Here is a 25,775-nt window from a genome sequence, read left to right as displayed (position 1 = left end):
ATGGTGAAGAACATATTGCTGTAAACGTTAAACAGCAATGTGATGCAACAACTACAGGTTATAGGTTCAATGCATTTTCTCCTTGTGACTGTGTGGGTTTCCTTTGCGTGATCCAGTGACAACTGACATTCCAAAGATCATAAGGTCATAAGTGATAGGAGTAGAATTAGGCCATTCGGCCCATCAAGTCTACTCTGCCATTCAATCATGGCTGATCTATCTTTCCCTCCTAACCCCATTCTCCTGCCTTCTCCCCATAACCACTGACACCCGTACTAATCAAGATTCTATCAATCTCTGCCTTAATATATCCACTGTCTTTGCCTCCACAGCCACCTGTGGCATTCTCTACACATCCACTCTATCCAAGCCTTTCATTGTTCTGTACATTTCAATGAGATCCCCCCTCACTCTTCTAATTGTTTCTTAGATGTGCAGATGGGTGGAGTAATTTGCTTCCAGTCTGTAGGTGAATGTGGGTAAATGATGATGGGAATGAAAAGGGAATACAATGAGAGTAATGTAGGATTCAATTAATTGGATGTTTGATGATTGGCATGGACTCAGTGAACCAAAGGGCTGTTTCTTGCTGTCTGATGTTTCACCATGACTGGAACCTTAGTGTACGTAGGTGTTTAGCTGTGGAGAATTGATGGGTATGTGTGAGAGAAACGTTTACAGGGAAATAGGTGGGGAAATGGTATTGATGTGAATACTCTGAGAACCAGCATTGACTTTTTCTCCATTGTAAGGAAAAACAATACTATCAAATTAAAGTAATTCCCAAATCACACAAACCCTTTTGCGCATTCGGAATTCACTCAGACTGATATGCAATTGAGACTACAAGGTATTGGTAATCAACTTTGCTCCGACCATTGTAATAAAACAGAATATATTTTTATGATAGACACGAAATGCTGAAGTAACTTAGTGGGACGTGCATTACCTCTGGAGCGCAAACGGTGACGTTTTGGGTCGAGACCCTTCTTCAGACTGAGAGTCAGGGGAGAGGGAGAGTAGAGATATGGACGGGCAAGGTGTGAAAATGACAGATCAAAGCAGTAAAACCATGAACACCTCTGCTCAGTCTGCCCAGGCCTACGTGATCTTCCAGTTGCTGAACACTTTAACTCCTCCTCTCATTCCCACACTGACCTTTATGTCCTGGGCCTCCTCCACTGTCAGTGAAGCTCAACACAAATTGGGGAACAGCTTCTCATATTTCGTTTGTGCAGCTTACAACCCAGCGGTATGAATATTGATTTCTCTAACTTAACGTAACCCTTGCTTTCCCTCTCTCTCCGTCCCTCCCCACCCTAGTTCTCTGACTAGTTTCACTGTCCTGATTAATTTTACTGATTGCATGCCTCGTGGAACCTTCCCCTCAGCTAACAATGAATCATTTTACATTTCCTTGATCAACGTCTGCTTTGATCAGTCATTTTCACACATTACCCTGCCATATCTCTAGTCTCCCTCTCTTCTTGTTGTTGTACTTCCGGTGGCGCTGGCGTCAGCTGCCTCCACCTACAGCCCGGTATCTTTTTGTTTTTTTGTTTATTTAGTTATGTAAAAGTGTGTTTTTTTGTGTTTTTTTTGTGTTTTGATGTGGGGGAAGAGGGCACGGTGCGGGGGATACCGTCCTTCAGCCGCTTCCTGGTGAAGACGCAACTTTTATTCGAGTCGCGTCCTCGCCCCCCCCCCCCCACCACCAGCGGCCTACCTACTGGATTGGCGTGGACTTTCCTGCGACCAGAGCTCCAGCAGCGGCGGGACAGCGCTGATACATCGCGAGGCTGGCGATGCCTTACCGGGGATCGCCGTCTGGAGCCCGGAGTGCTGGACCTGCTGCACCGACATCATGGAGCTGCGGTTTGCGGAGCTCCCAACGCGGGCGGCGCTGATGGACAGCGCGGGGTCCTGCGACTCTGCCCGGCTCGGGAGCTGCGGACTCGGGAGCTGCGGACTTCGGGAGCTGCGGACACGGGAGCTGCGGACTCGGGAGCTGCGGACTCCGGCTGCGGGAGGCGGCTGATCAGGAGGTCCGGGCCGCTGAGGAGGAGGATGTTCACCGTCGGGGTTCGGCGTCGGCGTTCCACCAGCCCGGCGTGAGGGCCTGAACATCGGGCCGCCCGGGGCGGCGACTGCGGGTGCTAGGAAGGCCTCGACCACGAGTGAAAATCTGGGATAAACGGAGGGGAGGCTGGCTGGACTATGGTGCCTTCCTCACCTTGGTGCCACTGTGTTATGTTGTGTCGTGGACTTTCAGTGTTTGTGCTTTTTTTTAAAATTCTATTTTATTTTTAATATGTTTTATTATTTATTATTATTATTTATTTATTTTTATTTTTATGATACTGCCTGTAAGGGAAATTCATTTCGTTGTCTCTAACTGAGACAATGACAATAAATTTGAATACAATACAATACAATTCTGACTCTCAGTCTGAAGATGGGTTTTGACCCAAAATGTCACCCATTCTGTCCAGAGAAGCTGCCTGTCCTGCTGAGTTATTCCAGAATTGTGTGTCTATCATCGGTGCAAACCAGCATCTGCAGTTCCTTCCTACAGAATATGTTGTGAGCAGGGCCGGTGCTAGGAATTGCGGGGTCCAATTAGAAAACTGATGGCGGGGCCCCTACTTTACAAAAGTAAAAATTTATGTATGTTTATATTTCGTGTAGTATGCTCGTCTTTAACCAAAAAAAAACATTAAATGCTTGATATACTAAAATTTTGAAAAACTATATGAAAGTTTTATTTTTTTTAATACAAAGTAAGGCAATTACAGACATAATGCTTATACACAGGTCTTTTAGAAAAATACTTTTCTGGCTTTTTTATTTGCAAAGTCTCACAAAATATTTTCAAGGTCAATGGTTTTAGCAATGTCATTTACTATGGATATCATTGCCAAATTGTTTAGTCTCTCTTGTGAAATTGTTGACCGTAAGTATGTTTTAATCAGTTTTAGTTTTGAAATACTTCTTTCACCTGATGTGACTGTTACAGGCATTGTTAAGTAAATCCTCAAAGTAATAAAAACATTAGGAAATGCTGTAGATCGATTGTTTACTACCAGGTATTCAAACAGAGCATGAGGCTTAATGATACTGGAGGGAAGAAAAGTTTTCAGAGCTTCAAGTTCTTCAGCCAATAGGCTATGTTTACATTTATTACAAACATTCATTACAAACAGGTGATTCCTAGCCAAACCTACCGCTAGATAAATTTTGAGTCATCTAACGAAACCAAACCAAACCAAACCAAACCTAACCTGCGATTGCACTTTTCATAATATAACATTAATTTAGGCCACATGTCGCGGATCTACTTACCCGGGCGGAATGATTTGGCGGTGCCGGGCTGAAGGATTTGTCGACGGTAATGCGGTGCGTTCCCCAAAAGTAAAAACCACCCTATATAAGTATCCATGGAACACGAAAAATAATCATTATATTCAGAATCAGCTATTCCACCCACAAGCCATTTTTGATGCATTGTTTACATTCATGACAGCTGATCGTAGGCTAGACATATTTCCATTTCCATGGCTAATTTCGTACTGTTCTTATGTAGTCTTTCTCTATGATATCCCAAACACTCTCTAACACTGTCATATCATTATCATGCACTAAATATATATAAATATCCATGGAACACGATAAATAATCGGTATATTCTGAACCAGCTGATCACTCACCAACCATTATTTCGTCTTCGGAGACGCACAATATTCACACTGTCATATGTCATTTATATGGCTAATTAGCCCACTCTTTCTGTTTCGTTTTTTTCTATACACTAATGTTTTGTAAAATTATGTTGTTACAGCACAATATATCCTTAAATACGTGACAAAACACGATATATCCAAAGAGCAATGATACTCACTTGAAGAAAACAGTCTTTACACAATATACAAGGAACTTAAAGTACGACACATAAAAAAATGAGTCACCATTCAGATAATAGTCTACTTTCCTGTTTTTGCCACCAAAGTGGGTAACCTCACATTTATCCACATTATACTGCATCTGCCATGCATTTGCCCACTCACCCAGCCTATACAAGTCACCTTGTAGCCTCCTAGTTTAGAGGGGTTTAAACGGTTTAGAGATGTTTAGAGGGCTTCAGATGGGTTTAGAAGTGTTCAGAAGTGTTGTAGGGGGGAATAGACGGGGTTTAGAGGTGTTCAGAGGGTCCCAGAGGGGTTTAGAGATGTTATAAGCCCCCCGTAAGAAATTGTATTTCTCTGAAATTGAAGATAGACATAAAGCTGGAGTAACTCAGCAGGACAGGCAGCGCAGCGACTCTGGAGAGAAGACCCTTCTTCAGACTGAATTGAACTCTCGTCGGTGAGAGTACTTGTGATTGGCTGAAGAAGGGTCTCGACCAGAAAGGCAACCCCCTCCCCAGAGCCGCTGCCCGTCCCGCTGAGCCACCTTCAACTTCAGAGCCAAACAATAAACACAGAGTGCTGGAGGAACTCAGCGGTCAAGGCGGCTGCCTCACCCGCTGGGTTTCTCCAGCATTTTTGTCTACCGCTAAACGTCAATGATTCCGGGAATGCTGAGGAGACAGGGTGATAGAGAGGGAGTGGGAGAGCTAGAGAGAGACGAGATGGGGAGCGGGAGAGAGAGAGAGGGAGGGAGGGGGAGAGCAGAACACAGGGAGACACAACGTGGGTCGGTAGGTGAATGACTAACCTGCACACCAGGAAGAAGCCCCTTCTCGCGGTCCGGGGCCCTCACTCATGATGGTGAGTTTAATGAAATTCTCAATGTGTTATCGATCTACACTCCTCAGTAAATGTAATTGTGTTTTAAACAAGTATTATTGACGTCGCGTGAATTTTATTCAAATGAACATGGCGCCATTAATACTCATTCAAAACACAATAACATTTACTGAGGAATGTGGATGGATGCAGATTCATATAACAACTTGTTAACTACTTCATGTTAAGAAGTGCTAACAGTACTAGTTAACAAATCGTTTGTGTCTGATGGCCGTGCAGCGGTTGTTATACGCGTTCGTTTAAAAAAAAATCCGCATGGCGAATTAAAAAAATAAATCTTTATTTAACAAATAGAATTCGTATCTCCGCACGAAATACGGAACAGTAGTGCGGGGCCCCCATTAGGCGCGGGGCCCAATTGGGGGCAATCGGTCAAATCGGCTTAAAGCCGGCCCTGGTTGTGAGCTGGTCCCAAGCAGATCAGTGGGTGTAACAGTGTGTTGAATCATCCTACATCTGGGGTGCTGCTGGAACCCATTCCATGCCAAGAGTCAAGAGACAAGAGTGTTTTATATGTCCCAGATAGAACAATGAAATGCTTACTTGCAGTAGCACAACACAATATGTAAACATAGTACACTGTAAACAATATAATAAACGAGGGAAAACGTTCAGTGTGTGTATGTATACACATATACACACACACATATACATACATCTATATACATGCACACATATATATTGTGTGTTCATATATATACTATATATGTTTTATATATATTATATACATACTATACTATATATACTATATATAAATGTATATATACTGTATGTGTGTGTGTATATGTGTCTGCATATAATGTGTGTATATGTGTATACATACACACACTGAACTTTTTTTCTTGTTTATTATATTTACAGTGTACTATGTTTAAATATTCTGTTGTGCTGCTGCAATATATATATATATATATATATATATATACTAGACTAAGTATATCTATATTACTAAAAGTCTGTTCTTGACCGGTTTTGCCCATCTGTGCTGCGATTTCCGAGAGAACGCCGCCACCTACGACCGTCATTTTTGGCCACCTCGCTCAGAGCCCCCCTCCGCCGCATGTGTGCTGAGGATTTTTCCCGTCGATGAAAATTGACAGACATATTAATGTTTTTACAAAATTCCCCATTCTCTCTGCTGCCCATGCTGGAGGGAGGGGGAGGGACTATAAAATCAGGAGGTGGTGTGCCTCAATCAGTCTCTGCAAGTGGTGTGCCCCAATCAGTCTCTGCAAGTGGTGTGCCTCAATCAGAGCTCTGAATGACACTGAACAAATGTCTACAGCACTGTGAGTACCCTTAATTTGGTTTGAAAATGAAAATATGGTTAGAGGTAAAAAAAAAGCACTGCCTGCAAATGGTTGTTTGGGTTTGGGTTTGGGTTGAAGTAAAAAGGCACTCTCTCTCTCTCCCCCCCCCCTCTCTCTCTCGCCCCCCCTCCTGTCTCTCTCCCCCTCCCCCCCTCCTCTCCCCCCCTCTCCTCTCCCTCTCCTCCTCCCCCTTTCCTCTCCTCCTCTCCTCCCCCTCTCCTCCTCCCCCCTCTCCTCCTCTCCCCCCCTCTCCCCCTCCCCTCCCCCTCTCCCCCCTCTCTCCCCCTCTCCTCTTCCCCCTCTCCCCCTCTCCTCTTCCCCCTCTCCTCTGCCCCTCTCCTCTTCCCCCTCTCCTCCCCCCCTCTCCTCCCTCCCACTCTCCTCTCCCCCCCTCTCCCCTCTTTTTCTCCCCCTCCTCCCCTCCATCCCCTCCCCCACCGTCCATCCCCTAAACCCCCCTCCCCTCCACACACCCCTACCCCCTTCCCTCCACCCTCCCTCCCTCTCCCTGCTCCCCACCTCTCCCCCACCCCTCATCTCACCCCCCTCTCAGCACGTCCCTCTCTCCCCCCTCTCTCCTCCCTCTCTCTCCTCCCCCCCTCCCCCTCTCTCCTCCCCCCTCCCCCCTCTCTCCTCCCCCCTCCCCTCTCTCTCTCTCTCTCTCTCTCTCTCCCCCCTCCTCCCCTCCATTAGCGTGAGTGCGGGGGGGTAGTTAGTGTGTGACGCTGCATGCCGCCTCCCCCCCCACAACCGCACGTTGGGGGAACAGACCCAACGGGTCTGCACTTGGTCTAGTATATCTATATATATTAGTCTATATATATATAGACTATATATATATATCACACGGGAGGGCTGGTCCCCCAATGCAATATTCCACCTCTGCACCAATTCCAATATTGCTGGCCAGTGGGGGGGGGGGGGGGGGGGCTTTCTATAGTGCTAGTATGTGTGTTGTTGGTCAAAGGGACTGGTTTCCAGAGGGCTAGTATGGACATTGTGGGCTGAATGGATTATTGGGCTGGCAGCTCAGTCACTCAAGCCGGGCAGCTCAGTCACTCTGGCCGGGCAGCTCAGTCACTCAGTCTGTTGTGCGCTGAAGGGACTGGTTTTCAGAGGGCTAGTATGGACATTGTGGACTGAATGGATTTTTGGACTTGCAGTTCAGTGAGTCATGGCAGGTGGGCTGGCAGTTCACTAAGTCATGGGTGGTGGGCTGGCACTTCAGTCACTTACAGCTGGTGGGCTGGCATTTCACTTACTCATCGCTGGTGGACTGGCAGCCCAGTCTCTCATGGCTGGTGGTGGCAGTTCACTCAGTCATCCGTCCTCCCTTCACCCCCCACTCTGCTCCATGCCATTCCCCTCCCCCACACGCATTCAGTCCATCTCCCCTCAATCTCCCCCCCATGCACTCTTAGTGGTTCTTTCCGACAGCGCAACCCTTCCTGCCTATTAGGTTACTATTGTGATGAAGAGCACGCAGGCATGGCAAGTGGAAAAAGGATTTAATAAAGTTTAAAATGTGAATGACTTAAAATATAACAACAATTTAAATGTTAAAGATGAGATTTATTAAGTTATTTTTTGTTGTGTCTCTTGCTGTGTTCTGCTGCTCACTGCCTCTTGATAACACTTTGCTTTTGATATAAAAAAAGACAATTTTAATATAGAGAGATTAAGCAGTCAAATTTTAACAAAGAAAATCTGAGAATTTACCTCAAAAGTCATCACGGAGTGCAGGCAGCAAGTCCAACCTCACAGCACTCCAAGCCAATTTCACAGCATTTCAAGCAGAAAACACACACACACACACACGCACGCACGCACGCACGCACGCACGCGCACACACTCACACATACACACACACACTCATACACAGACACTCACACACTCATACACACACATTCATACAGACACTCACACACTCATCCACAGACTCACACATACGCACGCACAGACAGACAACGCGCACACATACATTTTAGCAATGGAGACCCTTTTTTGCAAGCATTTTAGAACCAATAGACACTTTCTGCAATCATTTTAGAACCAATAGAGACACTTTTTGCAACCATTTTGGAACCAATAGCCACGTTTTGCAACCATTTAGAACCAATAGAGACACTTTTTGCAAGCATTTTAGACCCAATAGAGTAGGTATGTTGCAAAGCCTACCTGAAGCGTCGCCGAATATCTGCCGCTGAGGTTGTGCGCGATTTTGGCGCCGTTTAGAGGGGGCGGGTTTAAAACGCGATTTTCTCTAAGCTGTTCCAATCGAAAATGTTCAGCCTAGTTAATTATTAACGAAAAATCGCTGATAGACCCCGTCGCAAAAGCTATTATTAGGTTTAAAGGCCTTGAATAATAGTTATAGTAGTTTAAAAATCAATCTCTAAACCCGTGACCGTCAGCAACCGCAGGGTCTCATAAAGAAAATAGCAGAATGTAGGCTGTATATTTTTACATTCAAAAGGGCTTCTAAAGATCCTTTTATACAAAATTTAATATTGCGAGTAGCTCAATTTGGGCCCATTATATCGCGCAGTATTTTTCTCGGCATTTGAGGCACAAATCTACCGCAATGTGAATGTTCTAAACCAGCGCGTTCACAGGGACCCACTGGAAAGCTGATTTAAATGGGCATTTATTTACAGCAATTGAACACTGAATTCCTTCCATTTGGCCTATAAATTAATGTAAATGAGATTTAAAAATCATGTTTTATTGTGAATTATTTGTGAATATTATTTGGACATTTAGGCTATTTAAAAATGTTAATCATTTATTAAGAAATGGATAGATGTTTAGATCTAGTAATTGAAGTCTGAAATTAGCTACAATTAGGTAACTAACTAATTATATGCTTTAATTTCAGGTCATCCAAGTAAAATTATTTTATATTTGTTTCAGAATGCTTCAATCTATGATAACTGAAAATTTCATTCAGTTCTCTTAATTTTTAAGAAAGTTATGGGCTTTTGACTGTTCACGATCACAACTTTTTTGTTATGTCCATAGAAAATCAATAGGGAACAAGATGCTCATTTCCGAGTATGAAAATGGCCATAACTTTTTAAATACTTGAGATATGAAAGTGAATTAGATGTCAAATTAAACTTATTTTTATGCTTTATCTGATGGGATAAATTACAGACTTGATTTTTAAAATCTCAAAATTTTGTAACATTGTTAAATAGAGACACTTTTTGCAAGCATTTTAGAACCATCAGACACTTTTTGCAACCATTTTAGAACCAATAGAGACACTTTTTGCAACCATTTCAGAACAAATTGAGACACTTTTTGCAATATTTTAGAACCAATAGAGACACTTTTTGCAAACATTTTAGAACCAATAGAGATACTTTGCAACCATTTTAGAACCAAAAGAGACACTTTTTGCAAACATTTTAGAACCAATAGAGACATTTTAGAAAGCATTTTAGAACCAATAGACACTTTCTGCATGCATTGAAGAACCAAAAAAGACACTTTCTGCAGGCATTGTACAACCAATAGAGACACTTTTTGCAAGCATTTTAAAACCTAGACACTTTTTGCAAGCATTTTAAAACATAGAGACACTTTTTGAAAGCATTTTAGAACCAATCGACACTGTTTGCAAGCATTTTAGAACCAATCGACACTATTTGCAAGCATTTTAGAAGCAATCGACACTATTTGCAAGCATTTTAGAACCAATAGTCACTATTTGCAAGCATTTTAGAACCAATAGACACTTTTTGCAAGCATTTTAGAACCAATAGACACTATTTGCAAGCATTTTAGAACCAATAGACACTTTTTACAAGCATTTTAGAACCAATAGACATCCTTTGCAAGCATTTTAGAACAAATAGACACTCTTTGCAAGCATTGTAGAACCAAAAAATACACTTTCTGCATTGTAGAACCAAAAAAGACACCTTTTGTAAGCATTTTAGAACCAATAGACACTTTTTGCAAGCATTTTAGAAACAATAGACACTATTTGCAAGCATTTTAGAACCAATATACACTCTTTGCGAGCATTTAAGAACCAATAGACGCTCTTTGCATGCATTTTAGAACCAATAGAGACACTTTTTGCAAGCATATTAGAACCAATAGACACTTTTTGCAAGCATGTTAGAATCAATAGAGGCACGTTTTGCAAGCATGTTAGAACCAATAGAGACACTTTTTGCAAGTATTTTAGAACCAATAGAGACACTTTTTGCAAGCATTTTAGAACCAATAGACACCCTTTGTAAGCATTTTAGAACCAATAGACACTCTTTGCAAGCATTGTAGAACCAAAAAAGACACTTTCTGCATTGTAGAACCAAAAAAGACACTTTTTGTAAGCATTTTAGAACCAATAGACACTTTTTGCAAGCATTTTAGAAACAATAGACACTATTTGCAAGCATTTTAGAACCAATAGTCACTATTTGCAAGCATTTTAGAACCAATAACTTTTTGCAAGCATGTTAGAACCAATAGAGACACTTTTTGCAAGTGTTTTAGAACCAATAGAGACACTTTTTGCAAGCATTTTAGAACCAATAGACACCCTTTGTAAGCATTTTAGAACCAATAGACACTCTTTGCAAGCATTGTAGAACCAAAAAAGACACTTTCTGCATTGTAGAACCAGAAAATACACTTTTTGTAAGCATTTTAGAATCAATAGACACTTTTTGCTGGCATTTTAGAACCAATAGGCACTTTTTGCAAGCATTCTGGAACCAATAGACACTTTCTGCAAGCAATTTAGAACCAATAAAGACACTTTCTGCAAGCATTTTAGACCCAATATAGACACTCTTTGCAAGCATTTTAGAACCAATAGACACTTTTTGCAAGCATGTTAGAATCGATAGAGGCACTCTTTGCAAGCATGTTAGAACCAATAGAGACACATTTTGCAAGCATTTTAGAACCAATAGAAACACTTTTTGCAAGCATTTTAGAACCAATAGACACCCTTTGCAAGCATTGTAGAACCAAAAAAGACACTTTCTGCAAGCATTGTAGAACCAAAAAAGACACTTTTTGTAAGCATTTTAGAACCAATAGACACCTTTTGCAAGCATTTTAGAAACAATAGACACTTTTTGCAAGCATTTTAGAAACAATAGACAATCTTTGCAAGCATTTTAGAACCAATAGAGACACTTTTTGCAAGCATTTTAGAACCAATAGATACTATTTGCAAGCATTTTAGAAACAATTGACACTCTTTGCAAACAATTTAGAACCAATAGAGACTCTTTTTGCAAGCATTTTAGAACCAAGAGAGACACTCTTTGCAAGCATTGTAGAACCAATAGAGGCACTTTTTGCAAGCATTGTAGAACCAATAGAGACACTTTTTGCAAGCATTTTAGAAACAATAGACACTTTTTGCAAGCATTTTAGAAACAATAGACACTTTTTGCAAGCATTTTAGAACCAATAGACACTCTTTGCAAGCATTTTAGAACCAATAGACACTCTTTGCAAGCATTTTAGAACCAATTGAGACACTCTTTGCATGCATTTTAGAACCAATAGAGACACTCTTTGCATGCATTTTAGAACCAATAGAGACTCTTTGCAAGCATTTTAGAACCAAGAGACACTTTTTGCAAGCATTTTAGAACCAATAGAGACACTTTTTGCAAGCATTTTAGAACCATTAGAGACAATTTTTGCAAGCATTGCAGAACCAATAGAGACATTTTTTGCAAGCATTGTAGAACCAATAGAGACACTCTTTGCAAGCATTTTAGAAACAATAGACACTTTTTGCAAGCATTTTAGAACCAATAGACACTCTTTGCAAGCATTTTAGAACCAATAGACACTCTTTGCAAGCATTTTAGAACCAATAGAGACACTCTTTGCAAGCATTTTAGAACCAATAGAGACACTTTTTGCAAGCATTTTAGAACCAATAGACACTTTTTGCAAGCATTTTAGAACCAATAGAGACACTCTTTGCAAGCATTTTAGAACCATTAGAGACACCTTTTGCAAACATTTTAGAACCAATAGACACTTTTTGCAAATATTTTAGAACCAATAGACACTTTTTGCAAGCATTTTAGAACCAATAGACACTTTTTGCATGCATTTTAGAACCACATTAAGGGCACTCACAGTTGAGTAGACATGTTCAGTGTTATTCACAGCTCAGAGAAATGTGACCCTGTGGCTTCCTCCCTCTTGAAGAGTGAGTGAGGCACTTCCTGGTTTTATAGTCCCTCCCCATCCCACCAGCAGGGGCAGCAGAGAGAATGGCAAATATTTTAAAAACATTAATATCTCTCTGATTTTTCATCGATGGGAAAAATCCTCCGGTCCCGAAAGGCGGGAGGGGGGGGGCTCTGAGCGAGGTGACCAGAAATGACGGCCGTAGGTGGCGGCGTTCTCTCGGAAATCAAGCCACAGTGTGCCAAAAGCGGTCAAGATCAGAGCTTTAGTAATATAGATAGATATATACTATGTGTGTATACATATATATACACACACAAATATATATATATATATATATATATATATAGTGTATATATGTAGTGTAAGGACCTGTACTTGAACCTGGACGTTACAGTTTTCAGGCTCATGTACCTTCTTCCTGATGGCAGTGGTGAAATGAGTGTGTTGTCAGGATGGTGTGGGTCTCTGATGATGCTGGCTGCCTTTTAGAGTCCGTGACTCCGGTAAATCCCTTTGATGGTGGGGAGGTCAGTACCCATGATGGACCGGGCAGTGTTCACCACTTTTTGTGGTCTACATTACTCCTGAGAATGCAAAGCACAGCTTCCTTCATGCACAAATCTGTTTAGGGTACAGAGGGTTAGAGCTGAGCATTCATTTCAGTGAGGCATCCCGCAAGCAGTGGGCTAACTAATTTAAGCCGGCCCCTGTCTCAGATGCAGAAGCTCCATAGCCTCTAAACACTTGTTGTTTGCCAAAGATCTTTGGAACTGTTTGAATGTAATAGAAAGAAACTAAATTGATTTTGAAAGCAAGTAGACTAATCCCAAGAGGCTGTGGAGCTTCTGCATCTGAGACTGGGGCCGGCTTAAATCATGATTCTAAAGCCACATAATGATAAGGGGCCATTACAGAGAATCGGCAAAGTGAAAAACCTTCAGTGTGTCTCTGTAATTCTGCGAGTCTCAATGATGAGTCCAATGGTGAAGAAGATTTGGGAATGCCAATTTTTGGTTGTGGAATTTGTGAAGTTTTTTTTTAGAGAACGACAATTCAGATTCATAACATTAGCCCATTAGCCTTTCAGCCAGAGAGGTTGTTTTACAGTGAGCATCATCTGCAAATATCTGGAGTTCATAAGATATCAATCTGTGGATTCCACAGAAGGAGAATGTAAATCAGAAGTCCGCAATGCTTCTGGAATGAGTGGGGTTAACATATGAGGAGCGTTTGACGCCATTGGTTCTGTACTTGCTGGAGTTTAGAAGAATGAGGGGGGATCTTATTGAAACATATCGAATAGTGAAAGGCTTGGACAGAGTGGATGTGGAGAGGATGTTTCCACTAGTGGGAGAGTGTAGGACTAGAATTAAAGGCCATTCCTTTAGGAAGGAGATGAGGAGGAATTTCTTTAGTCAGAGGGTGGTGACTCTTTGGAATTCTTTGCTACAGAAGGCTGTGGAGGCTAAGTCAATTGATATTTTTAAGACAGAGATAGATAGATTCTTGATTATTACAGGTGTCAGGGGTTGTGTGGAGAAGGCAGGAGAATGGGGTTAAGTGGGAAAGATAGTTTAGCCACGATTAGACTTGATGGGTTGAATGGCCTATTTTTGCTTCTATCACTTATGTCACTTATCACTTAAGATCACCCTATAACATAGAAACGTAGAAACATAGAAAATAGGTGCAGGAGGAGGCCATTCGGCCCTTCGAGCCAGCACCGCCATTCGTTGTGATCATGGCTGATTGCCCCCAATCAATAACCTGTGCCTGCCTTCTCCCCTTATAACCTTATGATGTGCTGAGAATCAGTGCAAACCCTGTGTTTCTATACTTAACTGCGAACATTCATGCTGTCAAATTTTCTTTGCAGTGGTGGTTATCACAATCTCACTCAGACCAACGTGACCTTTTTTTCTGATCCGCTGGTAACTTTCTACTTTGGTTGATGTGCCTGTTGCTCCTATTCATGAATGACAATTCTAGGTTTATATCGAACTCTGTGAAGATGATCAAATAAGTTTAAAAGAACTGTTGGAAAAAGGCTTAAAGATGTAGTGATTTAGTGAATTGACACATAAATTGCATTCAGAAAGTATTCGGACCCCTTCATTTTTTCCACATTTTGTTACGTTACAGCCTTATTCCAAAATTGATTAAATTCTTTTTTTTAAAATCATCATTCTACACACAATACCCCATAATAAAAAAATGAAACGGGTGTTTAGAATTTTTTAGAAAGTAAATAAAAAGAAATAACTGAAATATTACATTTACATAAGTATTCAGACCCTTTACTCAGTACTTTATTGAGGCACCTTTGGCAGCGATTACAGCCTCAAGTCTTCTTGGGTATGATGCTACAAGCTTGGCACACCTGTATTTGGGTAATTTCTCCCATTCTTCTGTGCAGATCCTCTCAAGCTCTGTCACGTTGGATGGGGAGCGTCGATGCACAGCTATTTTCAGGTCCTCCATAGATGTTCGATCGGGTTCAAGTCCGGGCTCTGACTGGGCCACTCAAGGACATTTGCAGACTTGTCACGAAGCCACTCCTGCGTTGTCTTGGCTGTGTGCTTAGGGTCGTTGTCCTGTTGGAAGGTGAACCTCCGCACCAGTCTGAGGTCCAGAACACTCTGGAGCAGGTTTTTATCAAGGATCTCTCTGTACTTTGCTCTGTTCCATTTATCCTCGATCCTGACTAGTCTCCCAATTTCTGCCACTGAAAAACATCCCCACAGCATGATGCTGCCACCAGAATGCTTCACCGTAGGTATGGTATTGGCCAGGTGATGAGTGGTGTCTGGTTTCCTTCAGACGTGACGCTTGGCATTCAGGCCAAAGATTTCAATCTTGGTTTCATCAGACCAGAGAATCTTGGTTCTCATGGTCTGAGAGTCCTTTAAGTGCCTTTTGGCAAATTCCAAGCGGGCTGTCACGTGCCTTTTACAGAGGAGTGGCTTCTGTTTGGCCACACTACCGTAAAGGCCTGATTGGTGGAGTGCTGCAGATATAGTTGTACTTTTGGAAGGTTCTCCCATCTCCACAGAGGAACTCAACTCTGTCTCAGTGACCATCGGATTCTTGGTCACCTCCCAGACCAAGGCCCTTCTCCCCCGATTGCTCAGTTTGGCCGGGTGGCCAGCTCTATGAAGAGTCCTGGTGGTTCCAAAGTTCTTCCATTTAAGAATGGCGGAGGCCACTGTGGTTTTTGGGACCTGCAATGCTGCAGAAATTGTTTTATACCCTTTCCCAGATCTGTGTCTCGACACAATCCTGTCTCGGAGGTCTGCGGACAATTCCTTTGTCTTCAAGGCTTGGTTTTTGCTCTGACGTGCACTGTCAACTGTGGGACCTTATATAGACAGGCGTGTGCCTTTCCAAATCATGGCCAATCAATTTAATTTACCACTGGTGGACTCCAAGCAAGCTGTAGAAACATTTCAAGGATAATCTATGGCAACAGGATGAACCTAAGCTCAATTTTGAGTGTCATAGCAAAGGGTCTGAATACATGTAAATTTGATATTTCAGTTATTTATTATTAATTACTTTGCAAAAATTTCTAAGCACCTGTTTTCATTCATTCAATCATTCTGGGGGATTGTGTGTAGATTGATGATAAAAAAAAAAGAATTTAATCCATTTTAAAGCAAGGATGTAACGTAACAAAATGTGGAAAAAGTGATGGGGTCTGAATATTTTCTGAATGCATTGTATATATAGAGTGATTCTTCTGTTTATTTACATCTATGCCTTATTATCATAAAAGATCTTAGAAGTGATATGGAGTTCGTCAAATACATAGGATAGATAAGCTATCACCAGCCTTTCTACCGTTGCAGAAGTCATTGTTAGCAGATTGTTTGATCCTATTATGCTCGTTAAAATTTAGCAATAGAATTGGCCGGGACTTCAAATAAAATATATTTTAGTAAGCATGAATAACATATTTTATGTGTGCATATTATTTATGATTAAAGTTCTGGAAGTCCTAGACGGTGTAATTTGGGGATGCATAGAATGACAGTGCATCTGCTCAGTCGATAAGCTCCACTGGAGTCCCAATGAAACGTTGGGGAATCTGGTCACTGAATTTTTAAGAATAAGGGGTAGGCCATTTAGGACTGAGATAAGGAAAACTTTTTCATCCAGAGAATTGTGAATCTGTGGAATTCTCCGCCACAGAAGGCAATGGAAGTCAATTCACTGGATGTTTTCAAGAGAGAGTTCGATATAGCTCTTAGAGCTAAAGGAATTAAGGGATATGGGGAGAAAGGTGGAACGGGGTACTGATTTTGGATGGTCAGCCATGATCATATTGAATGGCGGTGCTGGCTAGAAGGGTCGAATGGCCTACTCCTGCACCTATTTGCTATGTTTCGATGTTTCTAATCTCACACAGACAGATTTGGCACAATTTCAGAATCCCTATTTATTTCAAATGCCAATTCCAAGCCTGAAGCTAGGATGAAAAAGCTGAGTAAAGTTTTCTTTTCTTATTTTAGTTTAATGTTTTTGTATCAGTTATTTGTGTTGTTAATGTATTTTAATTTTCAGCTATTTTAATTAAATGTATTTTGTTGTTAATATTTATATCAGAGATAAGAGGTAAAGCCCTTCACCTGTATTCAAGAGAGAGTTATATAGAGCTCCTAGGGCTCTTACGGAATCAAGGGATATGGGGAGAAAGCAGGATGATCAGACTTGTTCATATTGTATGGCGGTGCTGGCTCGAAGGGCTGAATGGCCTAGTCCTGCACCTATTTTCTATGTTTCTATATATACCTCTTTGCAAATTTTACAGGCTGTTCTGAGACCTGGACCTCTTTGGACACTTCTCAGATGCAGAAGGTCACCTCAGCTACTGCTCTGCGTGTAGTTCAGGCAACAACCACATATAAAGTCCAGCAAAAGTTTGCTTAATAACAATGTCTTAACCATACCAAATGTATGAACATGTAGAACAGAAGAAATTCAGTGGGTGCTTTTTGGCGATGCCTTTAGCTGCAAGATTCCCAACATCACTGCACTCTCCCAGTTATGTTACTTCTTGGAGATATTACAAAAAGGACAAATTACAGGAAAAAAAAGATTTTGCAGTTTTAGAACTTGCTGATCATGTTAATATTATTCAGTACCTCGTCTGCAGCTTATGCCCTTGGATATCCAAACAAAACATGAAACTAAAAGAAATGTTCTGAGTTTCTTTTAAAAAAAGGTAACAAATTGGCACGTAGTGGAAAAGCCACAAATCGGTCAATTGACCTGCAATACATCGGATATCTAGTGAAACATGAGACTGCAGGTGCTGCAATCTGGAGCAAAAACATGCTGTTAGGGAAATCCAGCAGGTTTCAACCCAAAACTGATCGCAGTTTGTTTTTCACAACTGATATCTAACTCTGTTTTTCTCATTTGCGACTTAAATACAAGATGCTGCAATGTGAGGAAACGTTACATTATTCATTGTGATGGAGGCCACAGAAAAATAACTTCTTACTTTCTAACATTGAGAAATTAGAAAATGTTGAGCAACCTCATGTGCTGGTTCATGAAACACAGAAGGTAAACATACAGATACAAACAGCAACTAGAAAGACAGATGGTGGTAAGCTGATCTTTATTGCAAAGAGAGTGCGAGTATAAATGTAAGGAATTGCTGAAATTGTGAAGGGACACTCCACCACAGTACAGGTCCCCATAGCTAGACTGATTATTTGGAAAAGGGACATGGAAGGATGTCCTATAAAGAGCGATTGAGCAACGATTGCCAATAAAAACTGTAGATCAGAAAAAGGAAATCAAGGCATATAAGATCCTGAGAGGGGTTGACATGATAATCAATAAAAGATTATTTGTTCATGCTGGAGAATTTTGATCTATGGGCAAACTCTCAGGATAAGAGGTCAGCTATTTTGCAGTAAGATGAAGGTAGACACAAAATGCTGGAGTAACTCAGTGGGACAGACAGCATCTCTGGAGAGGAGGAATGGGTGACGTTTCAGGTCGAGACCCTTCTTCGGATGATCAAGTTTGTAAACCTTTGCAATTCTTTCTCAGAGGGCTGTGAATATTCAGTTGTTGAGAATATGCAGGGCTGATGCTGACAGATTTTTGTATACATAAGGAGCCCGGGAATAAGGTCATCGGGAACAACGGGAATTTTAGGTACTGGATCTTAACGGTTATCCGAACATGTTTGAGGAATCATATAACCTACTCCAGCATCTGTGTGCTTCTCTTACAACTAGTTAACCCTGATCTATCGAATTGACATAATCCATTAAAGAAACATTAACTATAATCTTCTATATTTTAATTAAAATGTATATTCAATTGATCTCAGGTAGACAACAATGTTGGAGAAACTCAGCGGGTGAGGCAGCATCTATGCAGTGAAGGAATGGGTGACGTTTCAGGTCGAGACTCTTCTTCAGAATCTGAAGAAGGGTCTCAACCCAAAACATCGCCTATTCCTTCGCTCCATAGATGCTGCCTCACCCGCTGAGTTTCTCCAACATTTTTGTCTACTTTCGATTTTTCCAGCATCTGCAGTTCTTTCTTTAAACATTCAATTGATTTCAAGGATTTTACTCATTCACAATGTAAATAGTCCCATCCATCAGTGTTTGAAATGCATACTTTTCTTGTCATTTGTGTTGGATATTTAACTGAAGGCTTTATAGTTTGGTTCTTGTGAATAACCCAAAACCAGACACCTAACTAGAATATTATCTAAAGAAAGAAGATGCTGTACATCACATTATTCTAACAATGGAACTTAACCTATTACTTTCTTAAATAAATTCAGAAAATGTTGAAGATGCACAGAAGACTAGGCAGCATCTGTAGAGAGAGAGACAATTTTAATTTTTCATTCCATGATGTTTGGTGAAAAATCATATATCTAAAGTTTTAACTTAGCCTTTTACTCTTCAAATTCTCAATATTGGTAAACTTTTTATCAGAGATAAATAAATGATTTGTATGAGAATGTACATGGCATGGTTAATACATTTTGCAGGTAATACTAAAATGGGTGGCATTGGAGACAGTGAAGAAGGTTGTCAAGAATTAGCAGGATCTGGGTGAGTGGGCTGAGGAGTGTGATGCGAGGATTGCATTTTGGAAAGTCAAACCAGGGTAAGGCATTCACAGTAAACAGTAGGGCCATGGAGAGTGTTATTGAACAGTGGGACTTAGAAGCACAAGTATATAGTTCCCAGAATGTGGGGTCACAGCTAGGCTCGGTGGTGAAGAAGGCTTTTGGCATAATTCAGGGCTTGGAATTGGTGAGGCTGCACTTGGATTATTGTGTTCAGTTTTGGTCACTCTGCCTAAGGAAAAATGCCATTAAACTGAACTGTGTACAGAAAAGATTTATGCGGATGTTGCAAAGACTCGAAGACATGAGTTATAGGGGGCGGTTGGGCAGGCTAAGACTTGAGTGAGATGGAAGGGTGATCTTATAAAGGTGTTTAAATCATGAGGGGAATATTCATTTCCCCAGGGTTGGTGAGTCAAGTACTAGAGAGCATACATTTAAGAAGAGAATGGAAAGGCGGTGGGTGTATGGAACGAGCAGCCAGAGGAGTTTATTGTGGCAGGGACTATCGCAATATTTAAGAACCAATTAGACAGGTACATGGATAGGACAGGTTTGGAAGGATATGGGCCAAACGCAGGAGTAGATGGGACATGTTGATCGGAGTGGGTGAGTTGGGCCAAAGGACCTGTTTCCACACTGTATGACTCTATGACTCTATTTAATAGGAACTTGAGAGGCTACTTTTCCACACAGAGGATGATTCCTACGTGGAGTGAGTTGCCAGGCCACATAATTGGGGCAGATGCAATAACAATGTTTAAAAGACATTTGAACAGATACATAGATATGAAAGGTTTAGAGGGATAGGCTAGGACTTTATTCCTTGGAGCACAGGAGGTTAAAGGGTGATCTAATGGAGGTGTATACAATCATGATGGGAATAAAAAGGGTAAAGACACAGTCTTTTTACCCAATGTGGGGGAATCCAGACAGAAGACATTGGCATTAGGTGAGAGGGGAAAGTCCACATAAGAACCTGAGGGGCAACTTTTTTCACAGAGGTTGGCGATTATATGGTTAGAGCTGCCATAGGAGGTTTATACATTTATAAGTTACAGGAGCAGAATTAGGCCATTCAGCCCCTTGATTCATGATTGGTACGGGGGTCAGGGGTTATGGGAGAAGGCAGGAGAATGGGGTTAGGAGGGAGAGATAGATCAGCCATGATTGAATGGCGGAGTAGACTTGATGGTCCGCATGGCCTAATTCTGCTCCTATCACTCATGACCATATGATCGTATGAGGGTACTCTGCCATTCAATCATGGCTGATCTATCTTCCCCTCTCAACCCCATTCTCCTGCCTTCTTCCTGTAACCTTTCACACACTTACTCATCAAAAACCTGTCAATTTCTGCTTTAAAAATACCCAAAGACTCCACAACCATCTGACTAAAGAAATTCCCACAGACCCACCACCATCTGACTAAAGAAATTCCACCGCATCTCCTTCCAAAGGGTTGTCCTTTTATTTTGAGGCTGTGCCCTCCCATCCTCTACTCTCCCACTGGTGGAAACATTCTTTCCACGTCCACTCTATCCAGGCCAAGATAGGTTAAGACAGGTATAATAACAACATTTAAAAGACAACTGGACAGGTACATGGATAGGAAAGGTTTCGAGGCATATGGACCAAATGCAGGCCAATGGGGCCAGTTTGAAGGGGCATCTTGTTGGCATGGACAAGTTGGGTTGAGAGACCTGTTTCAATCTCAAACCAGATTTTGTGTTGCAAATAATGCTAAGATTATCAGTGATTATCTTTATCAGATTATAGCACATGAATACCTGGAGATTGAACCAAGGAAGATGTGGTCTGAGTTGCCATGCTCCTCTCTTAGTTTTGCAGTGACAATATTACTTCAAGAATATGAAGACTGAAAAATATGAGATGCTGCACTGTAATTGACTTGAGTGATAGACACACTTAAGACACACACAAAATGCTGGAGTAACTTCAGCGTCTATCTTCGGTGTAAACCAGCATCTGCAGTTCCTTCCTACACATGATAGATACACTTGCCTGAAAATGTTCAAACTTGGCCAGGCCAGAGCAATTACATTTTTAACTGTGTGATAAGGCTTAATTATTACCGAACAACCTCTCTTGTATCGAAGATTAACAACTTTTATAAGTATGAATTCCCATTCCTGCAGTATGTTGGGGATTTAAAACATGTTAAAACATTTTGCATTTGTAAACATTTGCTGTGTATTTGATCTCTCTAATCTCATTCCCCTCTACTCTTGTCCTTCTATGCGGGTTTGGACAATGCATTAAGTGTGATAACTGGCATTTACGATTCAGACTTCACGACTCAGTGGCCTTTCTTTCACCAAATTGGTTCAGGAGAAGCATTGTTGATTGGACTCTGTGCAGAGGTCACCAATCTGTTGTGGAGTTTGCATAGCTGAAAAGGTTTTTTTAACAGTGTGTTCCATTGCAAATCCTCATTAAAACTCTGTGGGTATTTGCAATAAAAGGCTGGCTATGTCCCTTCATTGCTAGCCACAAAATCCAGCCCACGGTATTTAAACAGCAGGACCAACCTTGATTTCTTTACAATGTTAAATGCAGATCATTCTGGAGAAGCCCATCTGCACAGTAAGATACTTTCTCTCCTTTTTATGTCACATATAAATTCAAGTCCACTGGAGTAAGTGCAATCTCAAAATGTTCACTTTGCTTCACTTCCGTGAAAAATACAATTTAAAAGTATTAGAGTGTATATGATCCACTTCCATTTTAATTTCATCTTTCTTGCTCAAATAGCAGCAAGATAAGAGGCTGGTCGTTTAAAGCAGAGGTGCAATGAAATTTCCTTTTGCAGAGACGGGTACATTCCTGGTATTTCTTTACACCGGAAGGTTTGGAGGCTAAACTACTTAAGTACTAAATGTACTTTAGGTGTATGTAGATCAATTTTGAAAGCAAACACAAAGTAACTGGAGTACACAAAAATGCTGGAGAAACTCAGCGGGTGCAGCAGCATCAATGGAGCGAAGGAGATAGGCAACGTTTCGGGCCGAACCCCTTCTTCAGACTGATGGGGGGTGGGGGGAGGCGGGGAAAAGAAAGGAAAAAAGAGGAGGAGGAGCCCGAGGGCTGAGGGAGAGGTAGGAAGGGGAGGAGACAGCAAGGGTTAACGGAATTGTGAGCACTCAGCAATTCAGGCAGCATCTCTGGAGGACATGGAGAAGTGACATTTTGGGTCTTTTTCTGTCTGCAGAAGGATTCTGACCCGAAACGTCACCTATCCATGTCCTCCAGAGATGCTGTCTGACCCGCTGAGCTACTTTGACACTTAGATTTTTTTTAAATAAACCTGTATTTGCAGTTCCTTGTGTCTGATTTTCTGCAAGATCGGGAAATTGAAGGCCAGGAGAACTGGCACAAGTTGGGTCAACAATGATCATAGTGAGTGGCGGGGCAGAATGGAGGGCCAGTAGCCTACTCTTGCTCCTATTGTCTTGAATTTTCGTGTTTTCTAATGGGTGCAAGATATTTGTAGGGAATTGAGTAGGTTTATGGTGGAACTTGGCTTCACAGGAGCCATGGTATAAACACATCAAGTATACCAATATGAAAGCCAATAAAATGTGTATGCTGAGGCAAAGGTAGATAAACTGTTGTACTTCTGCTGCATTAGTGCTCAGAGTTCTGGACTCTTAATAATAATAATAATAATAATATATTTTATTGTCAATGCACATAAGTGCAACGAGATTTGGTATGCAGCTTCCATCCGATGTCATAACTTAAATAACTAATACAATTTAGATTTAGATACCCCGAGAACATGGTCTGTAAAAAGAACATTAAAACAGTAAAATAGTCAAAACAGACTAAAGTGCAGATGTGTCTGTGCGACGTGACCATCCGAGGGAGACAGTCCATGGGGGTGGGGGGCACGCAGCAGGGCTGGTTCAGAGCCGCTATAGCTCTGGGAATGAAGCTGTTCCTGAGTCTGGAGGTGCGGGCGTAGAAGGCCTTGTAACGTCTGCCGGAGGGAAGTAGTTTGAACAGTCCATTACAAGGGTGTGAGGAGTCTTTATGGATGCTGACGGCCTTCCTGAGGCACCGTGCGTGGTAGATGCCCTCCAAGGCTGGTAGCGGTGTCCCAATCTTCTGCCCTCTGTGGACAAGGGGCTGAAGAGCTTTCCTCTCCGCCTCCGTGCAGCTGAGATACCACATGAGATGCCATACGTTAATATGCTCTCTGTGGTGCAGCGATAGAAGGTTGTCAGCAGCTGTTGGGGCAGGCCAGTCTTTTTTAATGTTCTCAGGAAGAACAGTCGTTGCTGTGCCTTCTTGACCAGCTCAGCGGTGTTGGTGGACCATGTGAGGTCCTCTGAGATGTGAGTGCCCAGAAACTTAAAGCTGGACACTCTCTCCACACTGTCCCCGTAGATGGAGATTGGGGCGTATTCTGCATTATGTGACCTCCTGAAGTCAATACATAACTTCTAATCCCACCACAGCCGGTGTGAAATAAATCTGGTATTTCAATAACATTAATGTTATTTGTATTAGATAGTTCAAGACCTATCTCAATTTATTGGCCTTCAGGGAAGTAAATCTGGGATATTTAGTTAATTTGGGTTTATGTTTGACTCCATATCCATCGGTTTGGTTGACAACCAAATTGCCCTGTGAGATGATGTAACCAATCAGCTCAATGGGCAATGGAAGAAAAGGTGACAAATTGTTCTCTTGACATCCACGTAGATAAAATGAATAAATAAATGAAAGTGAAATTAGATGGCTGAGCAGAAGATGATGCTCGAAAATATTGCGAGTTAAGAAAATTCTTAGATGTTGACCTTAATTTGTGTTATTATTGTCATATTTCTCATTGTAACGATCATCTTATGTTTGTGTTTCTCAGATGGCCGAGGCGCATTTTGAAAAAAGGCTACAGACAAAAGCTGGAACTGTCCGACATCTATCAGATTCCTTCATCTGACTCTGCAGACGAACTCTCGGAGAGGTTAGAAAGGTACAATATTCCAGATGCTCCCCGATTTATGATGTTTCGACCTGCGATATTTTTACTTTACGATGGTGCAAAAGCTGCGGAACGGCAGAGAGCCGCAGCAAGCCGCAGCGAGCCGCAGAGAGCCGGAGCGAGCCGGAGCTCGCTTCCGGCCACGTGATCATGTGTATTAAATGCATTTTCGACTTACTATATTTTTGATTTACTATGGGTTTATCGGAACATATGATAGTCTGTCAATAAAGGTGTTTAAATATGACATTCAATAACACATTAAATGGTTTACACCGAAGATAGACACAAAATGCTAGAGTTACTCAGCAGGACAGACGGCATCTCTGGATAGAAGGAATGGGTGACGTTTCGGCTCAAGACCCTTCTTCAAACGTCACCCATTCCTTCTCCCTAGAGATGCTGCCTGTCCTGCTGAGTTACTTCAGCATTGTATGTCTATCTTCAGTGTAAACCAGCATCTGCAGCTCCTTCCTATACATATTAAATGGTGGTGGATGGGACTGGGTAACTGGATGGATGGAGCTATTATTTTAATGGGCACTCAGGACTGCAAGCTGGTTGCAGGATTTTTGCGGGCAGCATCTTTCCTTCTATTGAAAAACATACACCCAACAAGTGGCAGTCAGACAGCGCATGGCAAGGTGCTGCCAGTTCCCAGCAATGTCCCAACAGCATGGATGATTCATTGTTGCAAGAGTTACAGTGGCATGATGGCGCAGCAGTAGAGCTGCTGCTTTACAGTGCCAGAGTTCGATCCTGACTGCGGGTGCTGTCTGTATGGAGTTTGTACGTTGTCCCCTGACCGTGTGGGTTTTCACCGAGATCTTCGTTTTTCTCTCACACTTCAAAGACGTATAGGTTTGTAGGTTATTTGGCTTGGATTAAATGTAAAATTGGCCCGTGTGTGTAGGACAGTGTTAATGTGCGGGGATCGCTGGTCGGAGCAGACTCGGTGTGCCGAAGATGTATCTCCAGACTAAACTAAACTAAAAAATATCAAACGTGAACCACTTTGGCAGGAAGAACTCACAACCAAGGAATTATTGCAATAGTAAGAGAACATTAGCAAACGTGCATTGGTTTGAAGTGAGAGCAAGATGTTTTAAAGGGGATTTGAGGGCAGGGAGTTTATTTTAGCAGAGGATGTGTAATTCACTGTGACAGGGGTGTGTAGATGCGGTGGGGTGGTGGGAGAGGCATTTAAACAGGCTCTCGAGTATATAACAATTAACAATTACACTGGGCACTGGGAGTAGGGAAGGCATAGAAGGACAGAGACCTAATGAGGGCAAATGAAATTAATGTAGATGGCCAGAAAGGTCAGCGTGGATGCGGTGGGCTGAAGGGTC

General features: G+C 41.8%; 1 protein-coding gene across 1 annotated transcript in view; it reads left to right on the top strand.

Moving 5' to 3' along the window:
- The window catches only part of cftr (CF transmembrane conductance regulator), a 148,078-nt gene that overhangs the window by 10,488 nt on the left and 111,815 nt on the right, over window positions 1–25,775 (top strand). The window contains exon 2 of the mRNA XM_033038309.1: window positions 24,304–24,414. Within this exon, the coding sequence (XP_032894200.1) occupies window positions 24,304–24,414 (111 nt within the window). The remainder of the gene's footprint in view (window positions 1–24,303; window positions 24,415–25,775) is intronic.

Source organism: Amblyraja radiata, chromosome 19 (assembly GCF_010909765.2).
Source record: "Amblyraja radiata isolate CabotCenter1 chromosome 19, sAmbRad1.1.pri, whole genome shotgun sequence".
Taxonomy (NCBI): Eukaryota; Metazoa; Chordata; class Chondrichthyes; order Rajiformes; family Rajidae; genus Amblyraja; species Amblyraja radiata.
This window is presented reverse-complemented; position numbering and strand designations above follow the sequence as displayed.